The sequence below is a fragment of the Phaseolus vulgaris genome, chromosome 5 (assembly GCF_051622355.1).
Source record: "Phaseolus vulgaris cultivar YP4 chromosome 5, ASM5162235v1, whole genome shotgun sequence".
Taxonomy (NCBI): Eukaryota; Viridiplantae; Streptophyta; class Magnoliopsida; order Fabales; family Fabaceae; genus Phaseolus; species Phaseolus vulgaris.
In genome coordinates, this window is record NC_143502.1 from 12674446 (window position 1) to 12696226 (window position 21781).

General features: G+C 37.4%; 3 protein-coding genes across 9 annotated transcripts; 1 reads left to right on the forward strand and 2 right to left on the reverse strand.

The window, feature by feature from the left end:
- Positions 1-799: 799 nt before the first annotated feature.
- On the reverse strand, positions 800-1985 carry LOC150027488 (uncharacterized). Its single transcript, XM_090302867.1, has 2 exons — positions 1907-1985; positions 800-1179 (listed from the first exon to the last, which is right to left on the reverse strand). Exons 1-2 carry the CDS (start codon positions 1983-1985, stop codon positions 800-802), a joined length of 459 nt encoding a protein of 152 aa, XP_090158993.1.
- Positions 1986-2076: 91 nt separating this feature from the next.
- Positions 2077-2709, reverse strand: LOC137834111 (uncharacterized). Its single transcript, XM_068642174.2, has 2 exons — positions 2398-2709; positions 2077-2304 (listed from the first exon to the last, which is right to left on the reverse strand). The coding sequence occupies exons 1-2, from the start codon at positions 2707-2709 to the stop codon at positions 2077-2079; spliced, it is 540 nt and encodes a 179-aa protein (XP_068498275.2).
- A 15277-nt stretch (positions 2710-17986) lies between these two features.
- On the forward strand, positions 17987-21566 carry ZEU1 (P-loop containing nucleoside triphosphate hydrolases superfamily protein). Of its 7 annotated transcripts, none has more exons than XR_016521043.1 (8): positions 18015-18209; positions 18680-18737; positions 19135-19491; positions 19573-19730; positions 19818-19929; positions 20074-20133; positions 20260-20697; positions 20856-21566. XR_016521043.1 is itself a non-coding variant. In XM_068643706.2 (7 exons), exons 2-7 carry the CDS (start codon positions 18700-18702, stop codon positions 20970-20972), a joined length of 789 nt encoding a protein of 262 aa, XP_068499807.1. In that variant the 5' UTR covers positions 17987-18209; positions 18680-18699; the 3' UTR covers positions 20973-21566. The 7 variants fall into 7 exon arrangements, 3 of the variants coding, with proteins under 3 accessions (XP_068499807.1, XP_068499809.1, XP_068499810.1); XR_016521041.1 differs by having other exon boundaries at positions 20593-20697; XR_016521042.1 differs by having other exon boundaries at positions 19573-19670; positions 20593-20697.
- Positions 21567-21781: the final 215 nt, after the last annotated feature.

The window sequence follows — 21781 nt, forward strand, 5'->3', positions numbered from 1 at the left end:
ATCAATCTACACACAGGGTGCCTACTCGGATAACCCTACCAAGACAGGTCGTCTTACCTAAGAATATATAATCAATTTACACACAGGGCGCCTACTCATATCATTTTATCGAGACAGGTAGTCTTATCTGTCAATATGTAATCAATTTACACACAAAGCGCTTACTTGGATAATCTTACCAAGACAGATCGTCCTACCATGTGCTAACTCTAAACAAATAAACAAAACTAATGCATCATCTTTCAAGAACAAACTTATCATTAGATGACCTCATTAAAAAACATCTTCAAGGGAAAAAGAGTGTCATCCTCATCATCACATTGTTCAAAAGAAAGCATTAAACCAAAATATCTTAGCTGAAATAAAACTTGAGATTTGTTGTGTTCCACGTTCGAGGAATGGCTCCCCCCTCTAGGGTTTCTAGCCTGTACGCCTCCTTCCCAAGCACCTCGACTACACAAAATGGGCCAGTCCACTTCAGAGATAACTTGTTCTCTAACTAGTAGGGGTGGGCCTTTCGCATCACCAAGCTGACAACCTGGAACTGCCGAGGTTTCCTCTTGGACTTTTTCCTAAACTCCACCCTTCTCTTTTGAGCCTCCGAGTTAATGCAGGTATGTTCCTGTACTTCGTCTAGCAAATCCAAGTTCACCTTCCTTCCTTCGTTAGACTCTTCAATAACGAAGGTCTGGAATTGAAGAGAGTTTTCTTGAATCTCTACTGGTATCATGGCATTTATCCCATATACCAAACTAAAAGGTGTCTCCTTGGTTGTTGACTGAGGTGTGGTGTGATAAGCCTACAAAATCCGAGGAACTTCTTCTGACCAAATTCCTTTGGCCTTCTCTAACTTCCTCTTCAACCCTCTCAGCAAGACTCTATTGGCTGACTGAACCTGGCCATTTGTTTGAGGATGTTCTACTGAGGCGAATATCTGCTTTATGCCAAGCTCCAAGCATAACTTACACAATTGTTGACTAGCGAATTGGGCTCCGTTGTCAAACACTAGGTGTTTAGGAATCCAAAAACGGCATACAGTATTCTTGCACACAAAATGCTGCACCTTGTGAGTAGTTATTTGTGTGACTGGCTCGGCTTCAATCCACTTGGTGAAGTATTCGATGGCCACTAAGAGACACTTCATTTGACGTATCGCCACAGGGAAAGGACTTAAGATGTCTATTCCCCAAGTATGGAAAGACCATAGGCTATAAATTGACCGCAACTCCTCAGTTGGTGCGTGATGCCAATCAGCATGCTTCTGACACTACTCACATCGTTGTGCATGCTTCACGCAATCCTTCTTTATAGTCGGCCAATAATACCCAGCTCGGACGACCTTCAACGAAAGAGCCCTTCCTCTGATATGGCTTCCACAAATGCCTTCGTGAAGCTCTTCCATGATACGGGTGCACTGATCCCTGCTTACGCAAGTGAGGATTGGGTGGGTATAACCATGACAAAACAACTTACCATTTATCAAGGTATACTTCCCCGCATTCCTCTTAACTTATTTGGCCTCTGTAGGTTCTGCAGGAAGCATCCAATCAGCTAGGTAACGTTGGTAAGGGGTTATCCACATCTCTATAGTGTCGACCTGCAACCTTTAAGGTCTCCTGAGTCAACGACCGATGCTTTCTTCCCTTTCCTAGGCCTACCCCCAAGATCTCTACGTGACTGATCTCGGCTGGTCCCCCTTCAGCGGTCTTTAGTGACTTCAAGGTCTCCTGAATGACTGACCTCTGTCAACCTCCCTTCCCTGAGCTTGCCAGTTTGGACAACAGGTCTACTCGGGAGTTCTTCTCTCTAAGGGCATGAATGAGCTCAAACATAGAGAAAGTTGCTTTCATAAGCATGACATACCTGAGATATGAGGCTAACTGTGGATCCTTGGCCTAGTACTTACCCGTGACTTGCCCAGTAACAAGCAATGAGTCACTCTTCACAAACAAATTCCGAGCACCCAACTCCTTGGTTGGCAACATCCCTGCTACAAGGCTTCATACTCAGCTTGGTTGTTGTTGGCTTTGATAGTGAACCTCAAGGCTTGCTCGATTAACAACCCACTTGGCCCTTCTAAAGTGACCCTAATCCACTCCCCTGTTGATTGGAGGATCCATCCACCGAAAGGACCCATTGGAAGTCATTGGGATCAGGTTGGGGACCTTTAGATGAAAGCTCTACCGTGAAGTCAACATACACATGCCCCTTAATTGGCCCTCGAGGCTCATACTGTATTTCAAACTCTGACAATTCAACTGCCCAGCGGACCATCCGACCTGCCATGTCGGGCTTTTGGAGGACCTTGCGAATGGGCAGGTTAGTCATCACAATCACGGTGAAGCTCTAAAAATGGTGGCGAAGTCGCCAAGCTGTGAATACCATACTTAAGGAAACCTTCTCAATGGCCTTGTACCATGTCTCTGGTCCATGCAACACCTTACTCACAAAGTAGATCGGCTTCTGGACCTTATTTTGATCTTGCACAATGACCAAGCTGATCGCTCGATCTGTGATCACAAAATAAAGACGAATGGGGGTACCTGGAAGCGGCTTACCAAGAATAGGGAGACTGGCCAAGTACTCTTTCAACTTGGTGAAGGATTTTTCACACTCAGTCCACACAAACCGATTGTTCTTCTTGAGGCATTGGAAGTATGGGTACCCCGCATCTCCACCGACTAACAAGAAACGAGACAGGGCTGCCATGCGTTCAGTTAGCTATTGGGCCTCCTTCACGTTGGTAGGGCTCCTCATTCCCATGATGGCAACACATTTGTCGGGGCTCGCCTTTATACCCCTTTCAATCAGCAAGAACCCCAGGAACTTCCCTGCTTCTACCCCAAACATACACTTCTTTGGATTTAGCTTCAAGTTATACCTAGCTAATGTTGTGAATAACTCCTCTATGTCCGCAACGTGCTGGTTTTTCTCTTCTGATGTGACGACCATGTCGTCCACATATGCTTGCATGTTTTGTCCAAGCATTGGGGCAAGGATACTGTCTAACAACCTCTGGTAGGTTGGGCCAGCATTCTTAAGGCCAAAGGGCATGACCTTGTAACAGTAGCTTCATACTCAACCATAAAGGAAGTCTTCCTCTCATCCCTTAGGTGCATACGAATTTCGTTATTCCTCGAGAATGCGTCTAGGAAGCTCAACAACTGATAACCCGAGGGTTTGTCCACCAAGGAGTCTATAGTTGGAAGCGGATAGGAATCCTTGGGACAAGTCTTGTTCAGGTTAGTGAAGTTGACGCACATCCTCCACTTCCCGTTGGCCTTCTATACCAACACATCATTTGCCAACCACTTAGGGTATTGGATTTCCCTTATGTGATAAGCCTTCATGAGCTTTTGATTCTCTTCTCTATTGATGAGGCACTTATCCTCATTGAACTTTCTCCTCCTCTAAACCACTAGCCTCACCTTTTCATCCATAGTAAGCCTATGGCATAAAAAGTCTGGGTCTATCCCGGGCATGTCCACGGATGACCACGCGAAAGCATCCATGTGTCTTGATATGACCTCAACTATCTTATCGTACAACTCTTTGCATATCCTCATTGATCTTTGCTTTATCTCACTGCTAGCAGGCCAGACATCATGTTAGCAGTTTGTTTCTGTGCTAGATTTCAATCCAATCCAAAAGAATCCCACTTCAAAGCTGCAAAACGAATTCTGAAATATCACAAGGGCACAACCATTGTTGGTTTATGGTATCTGATACGACCCAAATCCATAAGAAGATGACCATGGATGCCAACCTTGAAGGGTCATATCAACAAGCAAAAAAGATGCCATCAATAGGAGGAATGGTCAATGACCAAAACACTTGAAGTTCTTCCTATTAGTATTCTTAACATTGAGGCCCAAGCCTAACAAAAGCCCAAACCCAAACTGAGGCCCAAGCCAACACATGATTTCATCATCTATCATGCCTCAGAAGATTACTAAAGAGCAAGGGCACAAGCAATAGTAGATGAGCATCAATTGGTGTCTCTTTTTGTAAATTCTTTAGAGTAGATTTAAAAAGAACATAAAAGGGAGGTGTGGATAGGAGTTTAGGGCTTATGAGAAGAAGAAACAAAGTCACACCTTCCATGTGACATGTTTTTAGACACCATTTTCAAATAATTTTCATTTGAATTTTCTCACCTAAATTTCAGCCCTCTCACACTATAAATAGAGGTGTCTGGCTCATGTAAAATAACATTGAATTTGAAGTAAAGTTACTATACACAATTTGTGTGAGAGTAGTGAGAATTGTTCTCTTAACCTAGTCTTATCTTGTGAGTAATTTGGGAGTTCTCAAGTGGCGGCAACCTCACTTATCTTGGAGTCTATTCATCTTCCAAGTGGCGTGAACCTCTTCCTTTGCTTTAACCTTATAAGTTTCCCTATCATTCATCTTCTAATTCCATTTCCATTCCATATCAAATTCTAAACATGTCTTGTTCATTTGTTCTTGTTTTCAATCGGTAGAATGATGTTGTTTCTTGATTCTAATCAGTTGAATTTGTTTGTATGATGTTTTCAATCAGTTCATTGTCTTTAGATTGTGTTTTTATTCGGTTCATATTAATTATCTTGTGTTCTTAATTCCGCACCATCATTTGTCATTCATAATCACCTATACTTGTGTTTTTCCTTTGATCTTTGGAAATGAACCTTCACATCTACTTAACACTTGTTAAGCTAATGTCTAGTGGGGATTTTCCTTAGATTTCTCACCTTAATTGCTTAAGAATTCAGATCCTAATTCTAAAATGTGTCACCTAATGAATCAACCTAAAATCAACTCACATCAGTATCCCTCTTACTCTCCTATTCATTTGGTTGGCTATTCTGATTCTGATTTTGCATGGTGTAAGCTAGATAGAAAAAGAACAAGTGGGACTTGTCATCTTCTTCGTTAAAGTCTCATATCTTGGCATAACAAGAAGCAAGCTTGTGTGGCACTTTTCACAGCAGAAGCTGAATATATAGCTGCTGGTAGCTGATGTGCTCAAATTCTTTGGATCAAACAACAACTAGAGGACTTTGGATTGAAGGTCAACAAGGTGTGATATGATTCCAATAGCACAATATGAATGATTCTTGACATTCTTAGGAATCATCTTGAGTTGGATATGAGATAGGCACTTTAAGATAGAATTGGATCAAGGTTCTATAATCAAGAAATCACCAAAACTAGTACCAAAACCCAAACTCATATGGAAGTTCCATGTATTGTTAAATTGAACTGAACAAATGGAGTGAAAGAGCAAAGGTACCGAAAAAAATGCTTAAGAACATAAATGCACCGAACAAACAAGCTAGAAAATGAAGAAGAAGCAAAGATGAACGAAAGAAACAAAAAGACCGAAGCAAAACAACAAGGAATTGAAAAGTGCCGAACAGAAAAAGCTAAGAAGCAAGCTAAGACATGAATATAACAAGAGAAGGAAGGAAGGAGAAGAGAAAGCTCATGAAGATGGAGGAATGGTTGGATGATCACGCCACTTAGAGGATGGTGACTCCAAGATGAGTGTGCAAGCCGCCACTTGAGGTAACCACGGGACTCTCAAGATAAGACTAGTGAGGAAGGCACAAAGCTCTCCAATGCTCTCTCAAAAATTGAGTATAGTTTCTCTAATCAAAATTCAAATCTGAATTGTACAAGCTAAGCACCTTTATTTATAGCCTAGAGGTGTTGAAAAATAGGTGGGAAATTTCAAATAAAACTCATTTGAAATTCCCACCAAAAACAAGTCACATGGAAGGTGTGACATTTTTCTACTATGACACCTCCTAAAAACTACACCTACACCACTCTCCTAAGTCACATGGACAATGTGACTTTATTTTACATTTTCACACTCCTTTATTTAATAACCACACCTCCTAAAACTATACAAGAGTATTTCAAAGCTTGGCCTTGCCCCTCATGGGATGGACTTGGGCTCTTTGGGCTTGGGCTTGGGCTTTGGGCTTGGGACTCATCTTTATTTTATGTCTTCTTTTAATTTTGAGAAGACTAGAAGGAAGAACTTCAAATGTGAGGGTGGATGTCCTCTTCCTCCATTAATAAAAGCCTCCTTTATTTGATTCTCATCAAGGTGCCTTTGCTTTGTGATAACATAAGTGCTAATAATCACACAAAAAATCAGATTCAGCATCAAAGACAAAGCACATTGAGATTTGCCACCATTTTATAAGAGATGATGTGAGCAATGGGGATTGTGAAGTTCAGTTTATTGAAACTTGAAGACAACTTGCAGATATATTCACCAAGCCACTGCCTAAGGACAAATTTTTCTTCATAAGAAATGAGTTGGATATTCTTGATTCTTAAATTCTTTCTTAATTTTGTTCTTCTCTCTTGTCTTACTCGATTTGTGAAGACAAATAGGGGGAGAATTATCTGGTTTCAGTGTTGAATTGCTGCTACTTATCTGTTTTTTTTTATCTAGTTTAAATCTAGTTTATAGTTGTTGTTGTTTTGCTCTGATTTTGCACCTATTTCACTAGTTTTTGACACTGATTTTTGTGGTTTTCTTGCTGGAAATCATATGTTGAAAAGTTGTTCAATGGTGCTGTGTAAACTTATGTATTATTGCTATCTGGTACATGCACAATTGTTGTTTTGCAGGTGCTTTCAAATTCAATCGAACAACACAATCAAACCAGAGATTTGTCTTCATCAAATAGAAGGAGATTGTTGAACATAGGCTCCAAATCTATGAAGATTGCTTGAAGACTTTGTTGTTGCTTATGCGTGTTGGTTTTGGGTAGTTTGAATTTGTAATCCACTTATACATTTGATCCAAGGTTGTTTGATTTTAATCCTTTTGAAAATATGTGTTTTCAAAGAGAAGTGGAAAATACACCTGTTGAATTGTCGTTTCAACTGGTTGTTTTACACTTACAGGTTTTTGAAAAGGATTTGAAACAACTTGACTTTTGTTGACTTTGTTGTCAAACTAATTCAATTGGTTGTATAAAAAATTCAACTGATTGATTTTTGAATTTCTTAACAGAATTTTGTTAAGTTAGTTTAATCTGTTTTAACTGTTTTAAAACTGATTTGGCTCTTTCATTAAATGATTGGAGTATATATAAGTTGTTTTACGCTACTGGTTGTTATTGATTCGGATTATTGCTTTCAAATCAAGTTTTTCCAAGATTGCTTCAAGCTTTGGATTCTTTCTAAGCATGGAATATGATTGCACTGTATTTCTTCTTTTCATTCATTTTCTTTCTTAACAATTGTATTTCTATAAGAACTATTGGTGTGCAAATTCAGAGGGTGTTTTGAATTTTGTGGTGAAGGTGGTGTGGTGTGGGTTCTTGAAGGGTTCAAGATCACCACTTTGGTGTGTGTGTGTGTTGTAATTAAGGTGTTTTGATTGTTAGTGGAATACTCAGAGGTTTTATGGGGACTGGATAAAGCTCTTGGCTAAGAGTGAACCAATATAAATTTATTGTGTGAATCTTTTTATCCCTTATCTCTTTAAATTTTTTTTTGCTTGAATTTTATAACTGCTGCTATAAACAACCGATTGTTTCACAAAAACAACTGGTTGATTTTTTGTTGTTAAGTGAAAACTATTTTTTTTTAATTCGATTGAACAAATTTCTAATTGATTGATTCTCTTTTACCTTCAGTATACCTTCATTATTTGTGAAATTTCTTTTATATACAATTCACTGCTGCTATAAACAACTGATTGTTTCACAAAAACAACTGGTTGATTTTTTGTTGTTAAGTGAAAACTATTTTTTTTAATTCGATTGAACAAATTTCTAATTGATTGATTCTCTTTTACCTTCAGTATACCTTCATTATTTGTGAATTTTTTTTATATACAATTCACTCCCCCCCCCCCCCCCCCCCCTTTTATTTAAGGCCTACAAATCTAACAGTTAGCTCGGGTAAGGAAGCTTTGTCTCAAACGACAGTCCCTCCCAACAACTTACCAAAAAGGTTTTTAAATACTTCTACATGGTCGGATCTTAAAAAAGAAAATGCAAAGTAAAGAATGCGGTCATAATTCAATTTATTAAAGTGAACAAAGTAAAATATTCGGTCAGAATTCAAACTTACAAAAAAACGCAGAGAAAAAACGTGCATTTGGATTCAACTTATTAAGAGATGTTCGGTCAAAATTCCACTTAGTAAGAGATGAGTACTTGATTACATGAACAAAAGCGTAAAACAAAGATTGATCGAAAGTCAATTCGGTAAAGCCAAATGTATTTCATTAAAAAAAGTGGAACCCACACTCTAAGGGTTACAAAAAGAAATTACAAACAAAGCAAAGTTAAAAAGGGACGAACACCTCTTCAACTTGTTCATCTTCATCTTCCTCCTAGTCGGCATAGTCTTGAGATACCAGTTGGTCGTTGATAACATCCTTTGAGTTGTCAAAACGATCGTCCTCGACCGGGGTACCATGGAAAAAGGCCACCTGATAGATGCCTTGATTAAAGCTTTCTTTGCCTATGTGAAGAAGAAAAGACTAATAGTTAGCCAACTCTTCTTCCACAACTCTTCTTCCCTCCCGTCAACTCTTCTTAAGCATAAGTCATCTCAGTACAATTTTGCTCAAGATCTTTCACCTCCGTTTGCAGGGCAGCATTTTGGGACCGCATGCTGTCAAGTTTGGTCTTGACTCGGCGGGATTCTTCTTCCAAGGCACCCACAACCTCTAGGGTCGCCTTCAGGGAGCTAGTTGACTCGGCCAACTCTGCCTTTAATTTTCCTGTGGCGGCGGCCGTCTCGACAATGACCGACACCATGTCCTCGACAGGCATCGAGATAACAACCTCTTCTTCAGCGGGGGTAAGTGCAACTTGCACACCTAGAGCGATCTTGAGGCTCTCCTCAAGTAATGAAGACGACCCCAAGCCCACACCCGGTGAGGACTGAGGGGCAGATCGATGAGGAGATCGTTCAAGCCTTCCCATTTTTTTATGCTTCCTGGGGGACTCTTCGACATTGGAAGGAGGTACCAAGTCTATCATGGGAGTGGTCGAACCACCACGAACAAGCTCCAATGAGCCTTTATCCCGCGATGAAGTTGCTTTATCATATTAACCACCTCAGGGTTGGTTTAAGTCATTATGCCTACAAACAAATGTCAAATTAAACACGGTCAACAAACCAAGGGAAATACAACAATTTAAATTCTACATACCAGAAAAATCCACCTAGTGGTGGGACGATTGGTACACAAAAAGAATCCTCCGAGTAGGAAGCCTATTTGGGAGTTGATCTGGTACGTGAAATTTTTTTTATCTTGTGAACTCATTGAAGACCTCGACCAAGATTTATAGTGGGTGGGAGATCGAGTCCAATGAAAAGGAAATTTAGGCTTACCACTGGAATCGTAAAAATAAGGTATATTGTTCGGCTCCACAAAGATTTTAAAATATCTACCCTTAAACTTTTTATATAATGAAGTAAAGGGAGTAAAAAGAATGCTACCCGGGAAACTCGATAACGAAAGCCAACCTTCAAGATGAGTCAGACGAGAATTATAGTAAAAAAGAAAATATTGAGGGGACGACCTCAATCAGAATAAATAACAAATAAGCCTAAAGGCTTAAAGAGCCGTCCAAGAATTATGATGGAGTTGAGTCGGAATTACGTTGAGAATCTTAAGGACCTCCATCATGAAATCTTCAAAAGGAAGTGTAATAATATGTAAATCCGTAAAAGGACGAGTATAAACGTAAAAGAAATCTTTGGGACTATTTTCCTGACCATGACAAACACACTTAGAAGGACTAAAACTATTGGCTACAATCGCATCTTGAGAAGAGACGGGTTTTAACATGGATACATTAGAAATAAATTCATCCGCAACAGATGAACCTCAAAAATGGTAATTTGCTCAGTCACATGAGGATCAATCTACTCGTAACAAAAATGATGGGGCGGTCGACTGCTCGACTGAAACTAGCAACATACCTGCTAACCTCACTAGGAATGGTAAGGGTTATTTTTTATGATGTAGAAGAAGAAGGAAAATGTAAGGACTCAGAAGAAGACATGACTAACCTTTAGAAGAAAGTGGAAAACACCTCGCCACGGTTTGGCACTCAGAATATCACTTAGTGTTCGGAGTCGGAGTAAGTAAGTGATGTGAGTTGATTTTATGATTGTTTATTTTATGGTGTGACACTTTACTTAGATTGAGATTTTAGGAATTTAAGAGTGAAGACCTTAGGAAAATCCCCCCTGGACATTAACTTAACCAAGTGGTTAAGTAGATGTGAAGGTTCATTTCACAAAGGAAAAAGGAAAAGACAATTATAAGGTGAAAATGATGCTAGAAGGTGTGGAATTAAAGAAAAAGGAAAAGAAACCAAAATAGAATTGTTGATTGGAAACAAGGAAAACCAAACAAGAACATGATACAAAGGAGTAAAAATGGAATGACAATGAAAGAATAGATGAAGGAAGGAGAAGGCTTATGTGATGGATTTGAGAGGTGGAACACGCCACTTGGAGTGTGATTGGCCTCCAAGATAAGTGAAGATAATCGCCACTTGAGAGCTCTCAATACTCACAAGATAAGACCTAAATGCTAAGAGGAATTCAAACCTCACTAACACCTCACACAGTTTGTGCAGAGTTACTCTTCTTCTATTAATTTCAACTTGTAAAATACAATGGTAGGCCTCCTATTTATAGGTGAAGGAGCCTTGGGAAACAAGCTAAAGGGGTAGGATGGGAAAAGGGAAAAAATGGGAAGCCTTAAGGTTTGACTAAGTCAAACCCGCATCCTAGGCTTGTCCTTCTAGAAACTAGGTCAAAATGCCTTCCAAAAGAGCTAGGAACAAGGTAAAATGCTATCCACACCCCCTATTATGCTAAAGGCATCTTATTCTAGCCTATCTTTGCTATTTGGGCCCCTAAAGTGAGCCTAAATTATTTACAACATATTTGTATCTTATAAGAAAACCAAAAAGGAAGAATAGTTGGTGTGATGGTTTATGCTTAGCTCCTCTGGTGAGGTCCATGTGATCCTTGGTGGGGTTATGAATTGGTTGCTGAAATGACTATTCACCATGTGCTTTGTCTTTTGCTTCCTTGGTCATCTTCGTAGCTCTTTGGGTTGTATCAGTAAGCAAAACGTATAAAAGTTCGAAATGAATCGTTATTTATAGATTTCCTATCACAAAAAGACAAAACATTGTCTTGCTCTCAATCATTGGATTCACTTTAATCCAAGGAGTTCAACTAGTTTGAGCATAAAACGACATGGTCAAATGAACCGTTAGATCTCCCAATTCAGAAATTAGGTTACACTCAAACGAAACGTTGAGCGACGTACATCCAATCACCACTAACACTGCAAATTATTTGATACAATCCAAGCCGACAAGGAGATGACCAAGGACTCACATGACCATTCACACTATGAGAAGCCATCTCAACTTTCAAGTGAAGACCCCACCAAGGATCTAGCCAACCTCAAAAGAAGAAGAAATGGGAAAAGAACAAAACATCAAATGTTCTTCCTGGTAGTCTTCTTAAGAGTTAAACATGTTGTAAATAAATTGGGCTCACATTAGGGGTCCAAATAGCAAGATAGGCTAGAATAAGGTGCCTTTAGCATAACAGAGGGTGTAGTTATCATTTTAGCTTGTTTCTAGCCCTTTAGGAAGGAAATTTGACCTAGTTTCTAGAACATTAAGCCTAGCGTGCGTTTTTAACTTAGTCAAACCCTAAAGTGATGTGATTCCAATAGCACAATATGAATGATTCTTGCCATTCTTAGGAATCAACTTGAGTTGGATATGAGATAGGCACTTTTTCATAGAATTGGATCAAGGTTCTAAGTTCAAGAACTCACCAAGACTAGTACCAAAACCCAAACTCATATGGAAGTTCCATGTATTGTCAAATTGAACCGATTAAAATGGAAGAAAAGACAAAGGCACCGAACAAAATGTATAAGAATTGAATTGCACTGAACATATAAGCTAGAAAATGAAAAAGAAGCAAAGATGAATCGGCAGAAATCAAAAGACCGAAGCAAAACAGTCAAGAACACTATGAAACCGAACTAAAAATCAAAGGAAACAAGCTAAGACATGAACATAAAAAGAGAAGGAAGGAAGGAGAAGAGAAAGCTCATGAAGATGGAGGAATGGTTGGATGATCACGCCACTTAGAGGATGGTGACTCCAAGATGAGTGTGCAAGCCGCCACTTGAGGTAACCATGGGACTCTCAAGATAAGACTAGTGAGGAAGGCACAAAGTTCTCCAATGCTCTCTCAAAAATTGAGTATAGTTTCTCTAATCAAAATTCAAATATGAATTGTACAAGTTAAGCACCTTTATTTATAGCCTAGAGGTGTTGAAAAATAGGTGGGAAATTTCAAATAAAACTCATTTGAAATTCCCACCAAAAACAAGTCACATGGTTGGTGTGACCTTTTTCTACTATGACACCTCCTAAAAACTACACCTACACCACTCTCCTAAGTCACATGGACAATGTGACTTTATTTTACATTTTCACACTCCTTTATTTAATAACCACACCTCTTAAAACTATACAAGAGTATTTCAAAGCTTGGCCTTGCCCCTCATGGGATGGACTTGGGCTCTTTGGGCTTTGGCCTTCTTGGGCTTGGGCTTGGGCTTTGGGCTTGGGCTTTGGGCTTGGGACTCATCTTTATTTTATGTCTTCTTTTAATTTTGAGAAGACTAGAAGGAAGAACTTCAAATGTGAGGGTGGATGTCCTCTTCCTCCATTAATAAAAGCCTCCTTTATTTGATTCTCATCATACTCCTCGAGTTGGAGAGAATTCGTCCACGAATTCTGAATCCCTGCATATAACAAAGTCAGTTTAGTTTTACAATTAAAAGTGGAAGAAAAATGTAAACATGACTTATCATTTGTAAACAATGGGATTTCAGAAAAGGAGGTTCTATAAATCGACCAAGTTGGAAAAATTTGTTTGGGAATGATGATATCTTTTGGAAAAAGGCCTCTTAAATGGTGAAAACCATTAGGAGGTATGAAATCATCCCTAACACTTTTTAACTAAGATGGTGTTGAAATAGAAACCTTGGGTAATGAAAAAGATAAGGAAGGAAAACACCTTAGAGGTGAAAGGATAAGACTCATGTCAACTTGGCCTTCTTTGTCTTTTTCATTTTTACTTGTGGTAGATGGGTGAATTAAGTCTTGTTTTACCTTGTTTATCATTAAGGTTTTTTGTGGACAATGAAGAGCTATGTGCCCAAAACCTAAACATTTAAAACATTTTATATTTGAAGTTTTGGTAGGTGACTTAGGAGTAGAAGAATTTGGAGTAAAAACTTGTTTTGTAGACGTGGTTTTCAAAAGATATAATTCCATCTTGATGGCTATGCGAAGCACTTGCTTCAAAGAAGAGTACTCATTTAATTCTATAAATTCTCTAATATCTCTTCTTAAACCACGTACAAACCATTTTATCTTTGACTTTTCATTAGCATGCATAGTCATTTTAGTCAAAGTGGTTTCAAAATCTTTAAAGTATTCATCTACCATCCTATGTCCTTGAGGAAGCCTTTGGAACTTCAACAAGTGTTCCTTCCTAGAATGAGGAACAAACCTCGCGCGCATATACTCTTTCAAAGTATTCCAAGAAACCACAGGAGGTTTCTTGCGATATATAATGTCCATTACAATTGTATGCCACCATTCTTTGGCATAATCACTAAATTCTAAGGTGGCTAGCTTATATTTGTGCTCATCTAGGATCTTATGGATCTCAAAAATTTGTTCACACTTAGCCTCCCAATCTAAATACACATTAGGATCACTAGAGCCATTGAAACAAGGAAGCTTGACCGAAGGTAGCCTAGCCTTTGCATCTTAGTAGTATCCATTTCCATGGTGATGTCTCTCCCTTTGGTTGTGATGTCTATGTCCATGGTATTGGGGTGGAGTTCGCCTTCTCCTATGGTCCTCTTCACGGCCTAAGTCATTTGAAGAACCTCTTGATGAAGGTCTATGTGAATAATGCCCATCATGGATAGAGTGAGATGGCCTAGCTTGTTGCACCTCCATCTTTTGCAATTTTTCTTCCAAACGCCGAATTGTGCGTTGAGCTTCATGCAATTCACCAAGGACCGAAGCTTTGGAAAGAGAGTGCTGCTTGTAAGATGCACCACTTGAATAGCCAGCCATTTGCAAATGAAAAAAGCAAACACACAAAAACAGCAAACAAGTTAAGAAACAAAGTTAGCAAAAAAATGAGTTTGGCAACCAAATTGCCGAAGTGAATTTGGCCAGAAAAAGAAAGCACTCTCAAAGAAATAATGTCCCTGCACCAAGCTGATCTTGAGGCCTTAGGAATCCTCAAATGAAAGATGTCAAAGCAAGGCACACCAATCTCAAAGCCAAACACCACAAAACCAATGAAGCAATAAAGACAAACAAGAAAAGGTATAAGCAATAAAAGGCTATAACAAAAGGAATACTAGATGTATGACAAACTCAAAGATTAATGAACAAAAGACAAGCAAGAAAATAAGGAACTCAATGAAAAAGTAGGCACACAAAAGAATACTTAAAGAAAAGCACTAGAGTGGATGAAGAAAACAAAAACAGAACTACTGGAAAATATTTTTATGCAAACTGTGCTTCATGTTCACTGATTTAAATGGAATGATATAAAGCGAACTGGATTATGAAATTTTAACCACAGAAACTTCAAGATCTTAGCTCACAAATGGCACTGGAATTACGCCAAAACAGTAAGCCAATTAATTGATATAAATATTTCAAAATCGCTGCCAGATTACCGTATTTTTTTCGACAGAATTGTACACTTTTTGCATTTTATTTATCATTTTTTGTGTACTTTGAATTTTTGAGTACTTCTTTTTTCTACTCATTTCTAACACTTTGAAGAACACAAATCCAGAATTTCAGAATTTCTAGTGAGTAAATCAATTGCAATAAGGAAAAATAGTAAGCACGTTTTCAGAAAATAGAGGAATCCTAACAGAAATGAAAAACAGTATGAAGAACTAGCAAAGACATAATGGAAAATGATGTATAGGAACTTGTATAGGTCTAAAATACAAGTATGAACTCAATTCTAAAACAGAAAATGCACAAAGGATCAAATATCAAACTCAGAAAATTATATGACACCAAAGCAAGAAACAAAAAATTCAAATAAAAGTACTACAAGAAGTGATGACAATTATGGGAAAACATGACTAAGACAAAACTTGTATGTATTTGAAAAGGAAAATACTCAAACACATGATAGGCAAAATAAAGAAAACAGCAATAAAACTCAAATAAGCCTAAAAACAGAAATGTAAACAGCAAGAATTAAAGAGCTCTTGAAATAAAGTGCAACACAACTCAAAAATTAAACAAGAACACACCTAAACTCATGATACCACATGATGTGAGATCAATAGCACAATATGAGATAGATATGAGATATGAGATAGGCACTTTTTCATAGAATTGGATCAAGGTTCTAAGTTCAAGAACTCACCAAGACTAGTACCAAAACCCAAACTCATATGGAAGTTCCATGTATTGTCAAATTGAACCGATTAAAATGGAAGAAAAGACAAAGGCACCGAACAAAATGTATAAGAGCTGAATTGCACCGAACATATAACCTAGAAAATGAAAAAGAAGCAAAGATGAATCGGCAAAAATCAAAAGACCGAAGCAAAACAGTCAAGAACATTATGAAACCGAACAGAAAATCAAAGGAAACAAGCTAAGACATGAACATAAAAAGAGAAGGAAGGAAGGAGAAGAGAAAGCTCATGAAGATGGAGGAATGGTTGGATGATCACGCCACTTAGAGGATGGTGACTCCAAGATGAGTGTGCAAGCCGCCACTTGAGGTAACCATGAGACTCTCAAGATAAGACTAGTGAGGAAGACACAAAGCTCTCCAATGCTCTCTCAAAAATTGAGTATAGTTTCTCTAATCAAAATTCAAATCTGAATTGTACAAGCTAAGCACCTTTATTTATAGCCTAGAGGTGCTGAAAAATAGGTGGGAAATTTCAAATAAAACTCATTTGAAATTCCCACCAAAAACAAGTCACATGGGAGGTGTGACCCTTTTCTACTATGACACCTCTTAAAAACTACACCTACACCACTCTCCTAAGTCACATGGACAATGTGACTTTATTTTACATTTTCACACTTTTTTATTTAATAACCACACCTCCTAAAACTATACAAGAGTATTTCAAAGCTTGGCATTGCCCCTCATGGGATGAACTTGGGCTCTTTGGGCTTTGGCCTTCTTGGGCTTGGGCTTGGGCTTTGGGCTTGGGCCTCATCTTTATTTTATGTCTTCTTTTAATTTTGAGAAGACTAGAAGGAAGAACTTCAAATGTGAGGGTGGATGTCCTCTTCCTCCATTAATAAAAGCCTCCTTTATTTGATTCTCATCATAAAGGCAGCCCCTCACACATTTACCATCCTATCCTTGCTCATCTTGTTTTCTAAGGCACCCATTTCTATAAATAGGGTGCCTTACTCCATGCATTTACATGTTAATTTTGAATAGAAAAGTTACTCTGCACAAATTGTGTGAGAAGTTTTTGAGGTTTGAATCCTCTTGGCTAGGTCTTATCTTGAGTAGTGTGAGACTCTCAAATGGCAACCCTTCACTCATCTCGGTGGCTACCACACCCCAAGTGGCATGAATCATTCTCACAATCACTCCATAAGCTATTCTTCTTCCACTCTTTTCAATTCATTTCCATTTTCATTCATACGTGTCTTTGTCTTGTATTCTTGCTCTTGGTTTTGCTTTTGTTATTTGCTTATGGTTCATCTTTTGGTTCGGCCATGACCACCATTGATGCATACCTTGTTGCCATTTCCATTCTGCATTTCATTCCATCTATCACTTTATATTGATTTTTCACCTTTGCCTTTGTGAAGTGAACTTTCACGCTTACTTAACCATTTGGTTAAATTCGTGTCTAGTGGGAATCTTCCTTAGGTCTCACCATTAAAGTTGCTAAAATCCCAACTCTAATTAAAGTGTCACCATAAAATGGTACCATCTAAAAATAAACTCACTTCACTATTAATGATCAAAATTGTCACTTCCAACCTTGACACACCAAACAATCACATCTAGACTCTTTTGGAAGGTTCTCCCTCGATTCTGAGGGGCAAGTATACTGGTTGGAGTCGAATGGACCATATCACTCGGTATCGAAAGCCGGTCGATCAGATAAATTTAATACATTAAGATAAAATAAAGAGATACGCGACAAATTCGATAACACACAATAAGTTCGATAATGTTGTTTTAACAAAGATATGCATTAAGTATGACGCATAAATGAAATAACTCACTATAAAAACTATATAAGCATGGTTATACAAGAGTAAGATATACTTTTATCAATATATTATTCATTCTAATACTTACTTGATCGTTGAAGAATTTTTTGTATGATCATTCCCAACCGAGTACGAGAAGGATGGCGAAGGAGGAGCGACCGAGGGATGAGAAGTAGTTGTTCAAACCGGTAAGAGATACCTTCTAGACCTTATCAAATACAAATAAAAATATATTTAAAATTTTAAACTCTTTTATTATATCATTTAACTGTACATGATATTAAAATTAACATATTAAGTTAAGTAAAATAAAATAACCTTAATTTTATATTGTATAATTTTTTAAAAGAAATATACTTCACATCACATCTTAATCAAGTGAGATTCCATATCAAATAAACAACTCTATTGAGATTTTAAGTCCATTTGGACAAGAAATAAACCAAAAATCTAGCTTCACCTTATTTATTTCCACACTTAAATTAATAGACCATATATTCATATTTGCCAAAATAACAAAAAATATTACTTCATAAGTCTTTTCTTCCCTTTAAATATTTATACGTGTAGTTTTTTTTACAGTTTGAAATCTTATATTTTCATAGTAAACTCAATTTCTCAGTATTATCTGGTGAGGAATATACACAAATTAGCCATAACAAAACCATAAAGGATTAGTTTAAAAAAACTTTCTTAACGAGTAACACTTCTGCCAAGTAAACAAAACCCTAGTGCCTCGCACAGTGTGCCCAGTGTCACAAATTGTTATCGCCGACCATCTCTGTCGCTGGAATCTGATGCACAAAAACATTGGTTTCTTTCTGCATTTCATATTAATGTCAGTGGTTCTGGTCGTAACAGGTTCTAATCTGTGCTATTCTTCATGTTATGTTGTGTTTACAAAATGTCGTTGCTGTGGTTCTTGTTTAGGGTTTAGTCTTATATCCCCGAATTGTATTAAACCAGTTTCAGACTTCAGCTTATATTTCTTTGGCATTTTTCTAATCTGTCTTTTTCCTGTTTAATTTATCATTTATTGTCTTGTTTTTTCTATTTAATCAAGTTTTTTTTGGCTTTCTTTAATTATTTGGCCAACCCACTTAAAAATGGGACGGATTGATCCATCTTTCCCTGCCCTATTTTTTGGCATCCAATGGCAGGGTTGCATACTTTGCAATGTTATCACTGGAGGAGGAAGCTTTAGCTAAAGTAGCATAAACCATGATTTCCCATGGATAAAACTTAAACAATAATCTTGTGTCAATTCTTACTTTGGGGCATAGGTAATTGGGCTAGTTTTTAATTACTTTTTTTTATCTTCTTTTGTTCAGTTTAAGGGCTTTCTGAGGATATGATCTATGGAACTTGTGTCACAGCTTTCAAGTCACAGTAAGAATTCGTTGGTTCTTTTGGTTTTTACTTTAAAGATATTTTTTTGTAACATTAAAAAAACCAGCTTTATTTGCTGATACAAAGTTGTAATCCAGGAAGAATGTTACATGGTATACTGTTTTTGGTATAGAATAACTTGTCCTGCCTTTAGTTTCAACTTTTTGTACAGTATTTTTTAATTTTAATTGATCCTGAAGATTGTTTGGTCCAATGTGTCAAAATGATGGTTTTTTTTTCTGGAAGAAAATGCAAAAGTTTGCAGTGTTAATTTTAATGTTTATAGTTTTACTGGGATTTCTGAATGACGCAACAGAGAAGAGAAGGAGGTAGTTCTTTTATATGACATTTTTCCTTTTATGTCTGCATCTATAAGGACTGCTTCCTCTTTTTGCAGGATTTTCAGAGCACTAGTGTTGCAGAAGTCATTGAATTCTCGAGTAAAATTCTCCTCCAAGTGTTTTCCAAGGAAGATAAGAATGGAAAATAATCTTAATAGTAGCATAGCGGGAAACAAAAAGGAGTCTAGGGGTGCCTTGGTTGTCCTAGAAGGCTTGGATCGTTCTGGGAAATCTTCTCAGTGTAGCAGACTAGTGTCCTTCTTGGAGGAACAAGGGATCTCTGCTGAATTATGGAGATTTCCTGACAGAACTACAAATGTTGGGCAAATGATATCTTCTTATCTTACTAACACATCTCAGTTGGATGATCATACTATTCATCTCCTCTTCAGTGCTAATCGTTGGGAAAAGAGGTTTCTGTACTTTTTTTCTATTTTGTCTTCTGTTAAATGAGAATGTGTATTTATTTTATGATTAAGACTCAATAATTTTAGGGATATCATTTAATTATTTCGGTCACTTCAACATATTCAGTGGAGATCCACCTTGGGGCAGTTATGTCTTTGATCACTTTGTGATGTCATGACTTACAGTTATGTATAGATCCTGAAACACTCTGCTTAAGAGCTGATATTGCATGGGGGCTTCATTGGTGATATTTTTGCTAGTACATTTGATGACAAGTAAAATACTAAGATTACATTTCAATATCATCAAACAAGTTGTGTTGTACTTGCAGGTCATTAATGGAAGCAAAACTGAAAACTGGAAAAACTCTCATTGTTGACCGTTATTCTTATTCTGGGGTGGCTTTCTCATCTGCCAAGGGACTTGATATTGAGTGGTGCAAGGTAAAAGATTTTCTTTATTTTTTTATTGGCCACAAAAAGAGTAGTATGTGTGGAGCATGAGGATTTCCATTCTTGTACAGTTTAGAGTTTACATAATTACTTCTATTCTCACTAGTATTGGTTAACAGTGATTTTTTTTTTCAGGCCCCCGAGATTGGTCTGCTGGCACCAGATGTGGTAGTATACCTTGACATATCTCCTGAGGTATGCAGCACTTCTTGCTGTGTGAATAGTGCTTTATTGGGTTACGTTTTAAGATGCTCCTAAAGCTGTTTTGATTGTTTATAAACAATTTTTTTTTTCTAGATTAGTTTATTTTCTTTCTTTCAGGTAAACAGTTTGTACACCAGAAAGTGATGCTTATTTTCTATGAAGTCTTTCTCTGCTTCCTTTCTATGTTCCATGCTGTTAGGATCTAAGATTTTAAAGTAAAGAGAGGGTGGTGGGGGTTGAGTTACAGAAGTTTGACGTGTTACTTTCACACAGAGAGTGGTTCAAGTTCGAATATATCAATATTTTGTATCTTGTTTGTAAAATTCATGCATCTAGATTTCTGTTCTTTCTCACTGTTATTTAGCTAGCATTAGTAGCTTGGTTAATGCATATAACCGTTTTTTTGCCTATTTACAATTTTACATTTATATTCCTTACAAATTCAATCAGAAAGCTGCGGAAAGAGGAGGTTATGGAGGTGAGAGATATGAAAAGCTGGAGTTTCAGAAGAAAGTTGCTGATTTTTACAAAGTTCTTCATGATGTATCCTGGAAGGTAATTAACTGCTTATGTGGCCTTTCCTCCTGAAATCAACAGTTTTAAATGATCCTTGTTACTTTCTGCCTAGCAAAGTGGCAATGCCATGATTAACCACACATTCTTAAGCCTTTTCTTTTTGTTTTTTGCCTTCTCATTGCACCGCTTTGAAGCAGGTTGTTGATGCTTGCCAACCCATGGAAGATGTGGAGAAACAGTTGCAAGGGATTGTACTTGATTGTGTAACAGAATGCTGGAAGGGGAAGCTTCTTTCCACCTTGTGGTCGAAGTAGACACACCTTGAAAGAGATGTCATACAATAACAAATATGCAAGATATATTATTTTGAAAACCAAAGCCCATTTTTTTGGAACTCTGATTGCTTCTTTCTTGTGTGCCATAATCACATTGATTTGTTTCCATGGCAATTTGAAGACGGCCTGAGAATTTCTGTTATGCTCAACTTGGAAGGAATGGAGAATTCCTCTGTAGCAGCTGTCTCAGATGAGGTCCAGATTTCATGCGCCTAAATATGACTGAAGTTTAACTACATTAGGACTGCCTCAAGGGTATTTTGAATGCTTGTGGAATTGGTAGGAAAATATTTTGGGAAAAGCCAAATTAATTTAACTATCAAAATGTTACCTCTGCTTACAAGCCTCGAGTTACTTTTTGGTATATTTTATTTCATACATGGTCTGTATTTAACTACAGCATAACTACTGTGTTTTTGTGCAAAACTACAGTGTGTTTAGTATTACAAAAGTAATTGTAATAGTACGAAATCAGAAATATTAGTAGTCAGAACAAAAGGATGTTCTCTCTTGTTTGAGAATTGGATAGCCGTCATATGTATTCTCAACATCAAACTACGTGTCTTTTCAATATGTTGTATTTTTCTTATTAAATTAAGTTTATCTTTAATTAGGAGTTGAAGATGGGGGAAACAAAGTAGAACATCAAAAGAATATTTATTATAAAAATTAGAAAAGAGATTATTTTTTAAAATAAAAAATTTCTTATCAGACAAGTTTCTTATTGCTTTTAAAATAAATAGAAAATGGTTTTCAAAATTAGAAAATAGGCAAATCATTAGACGAGC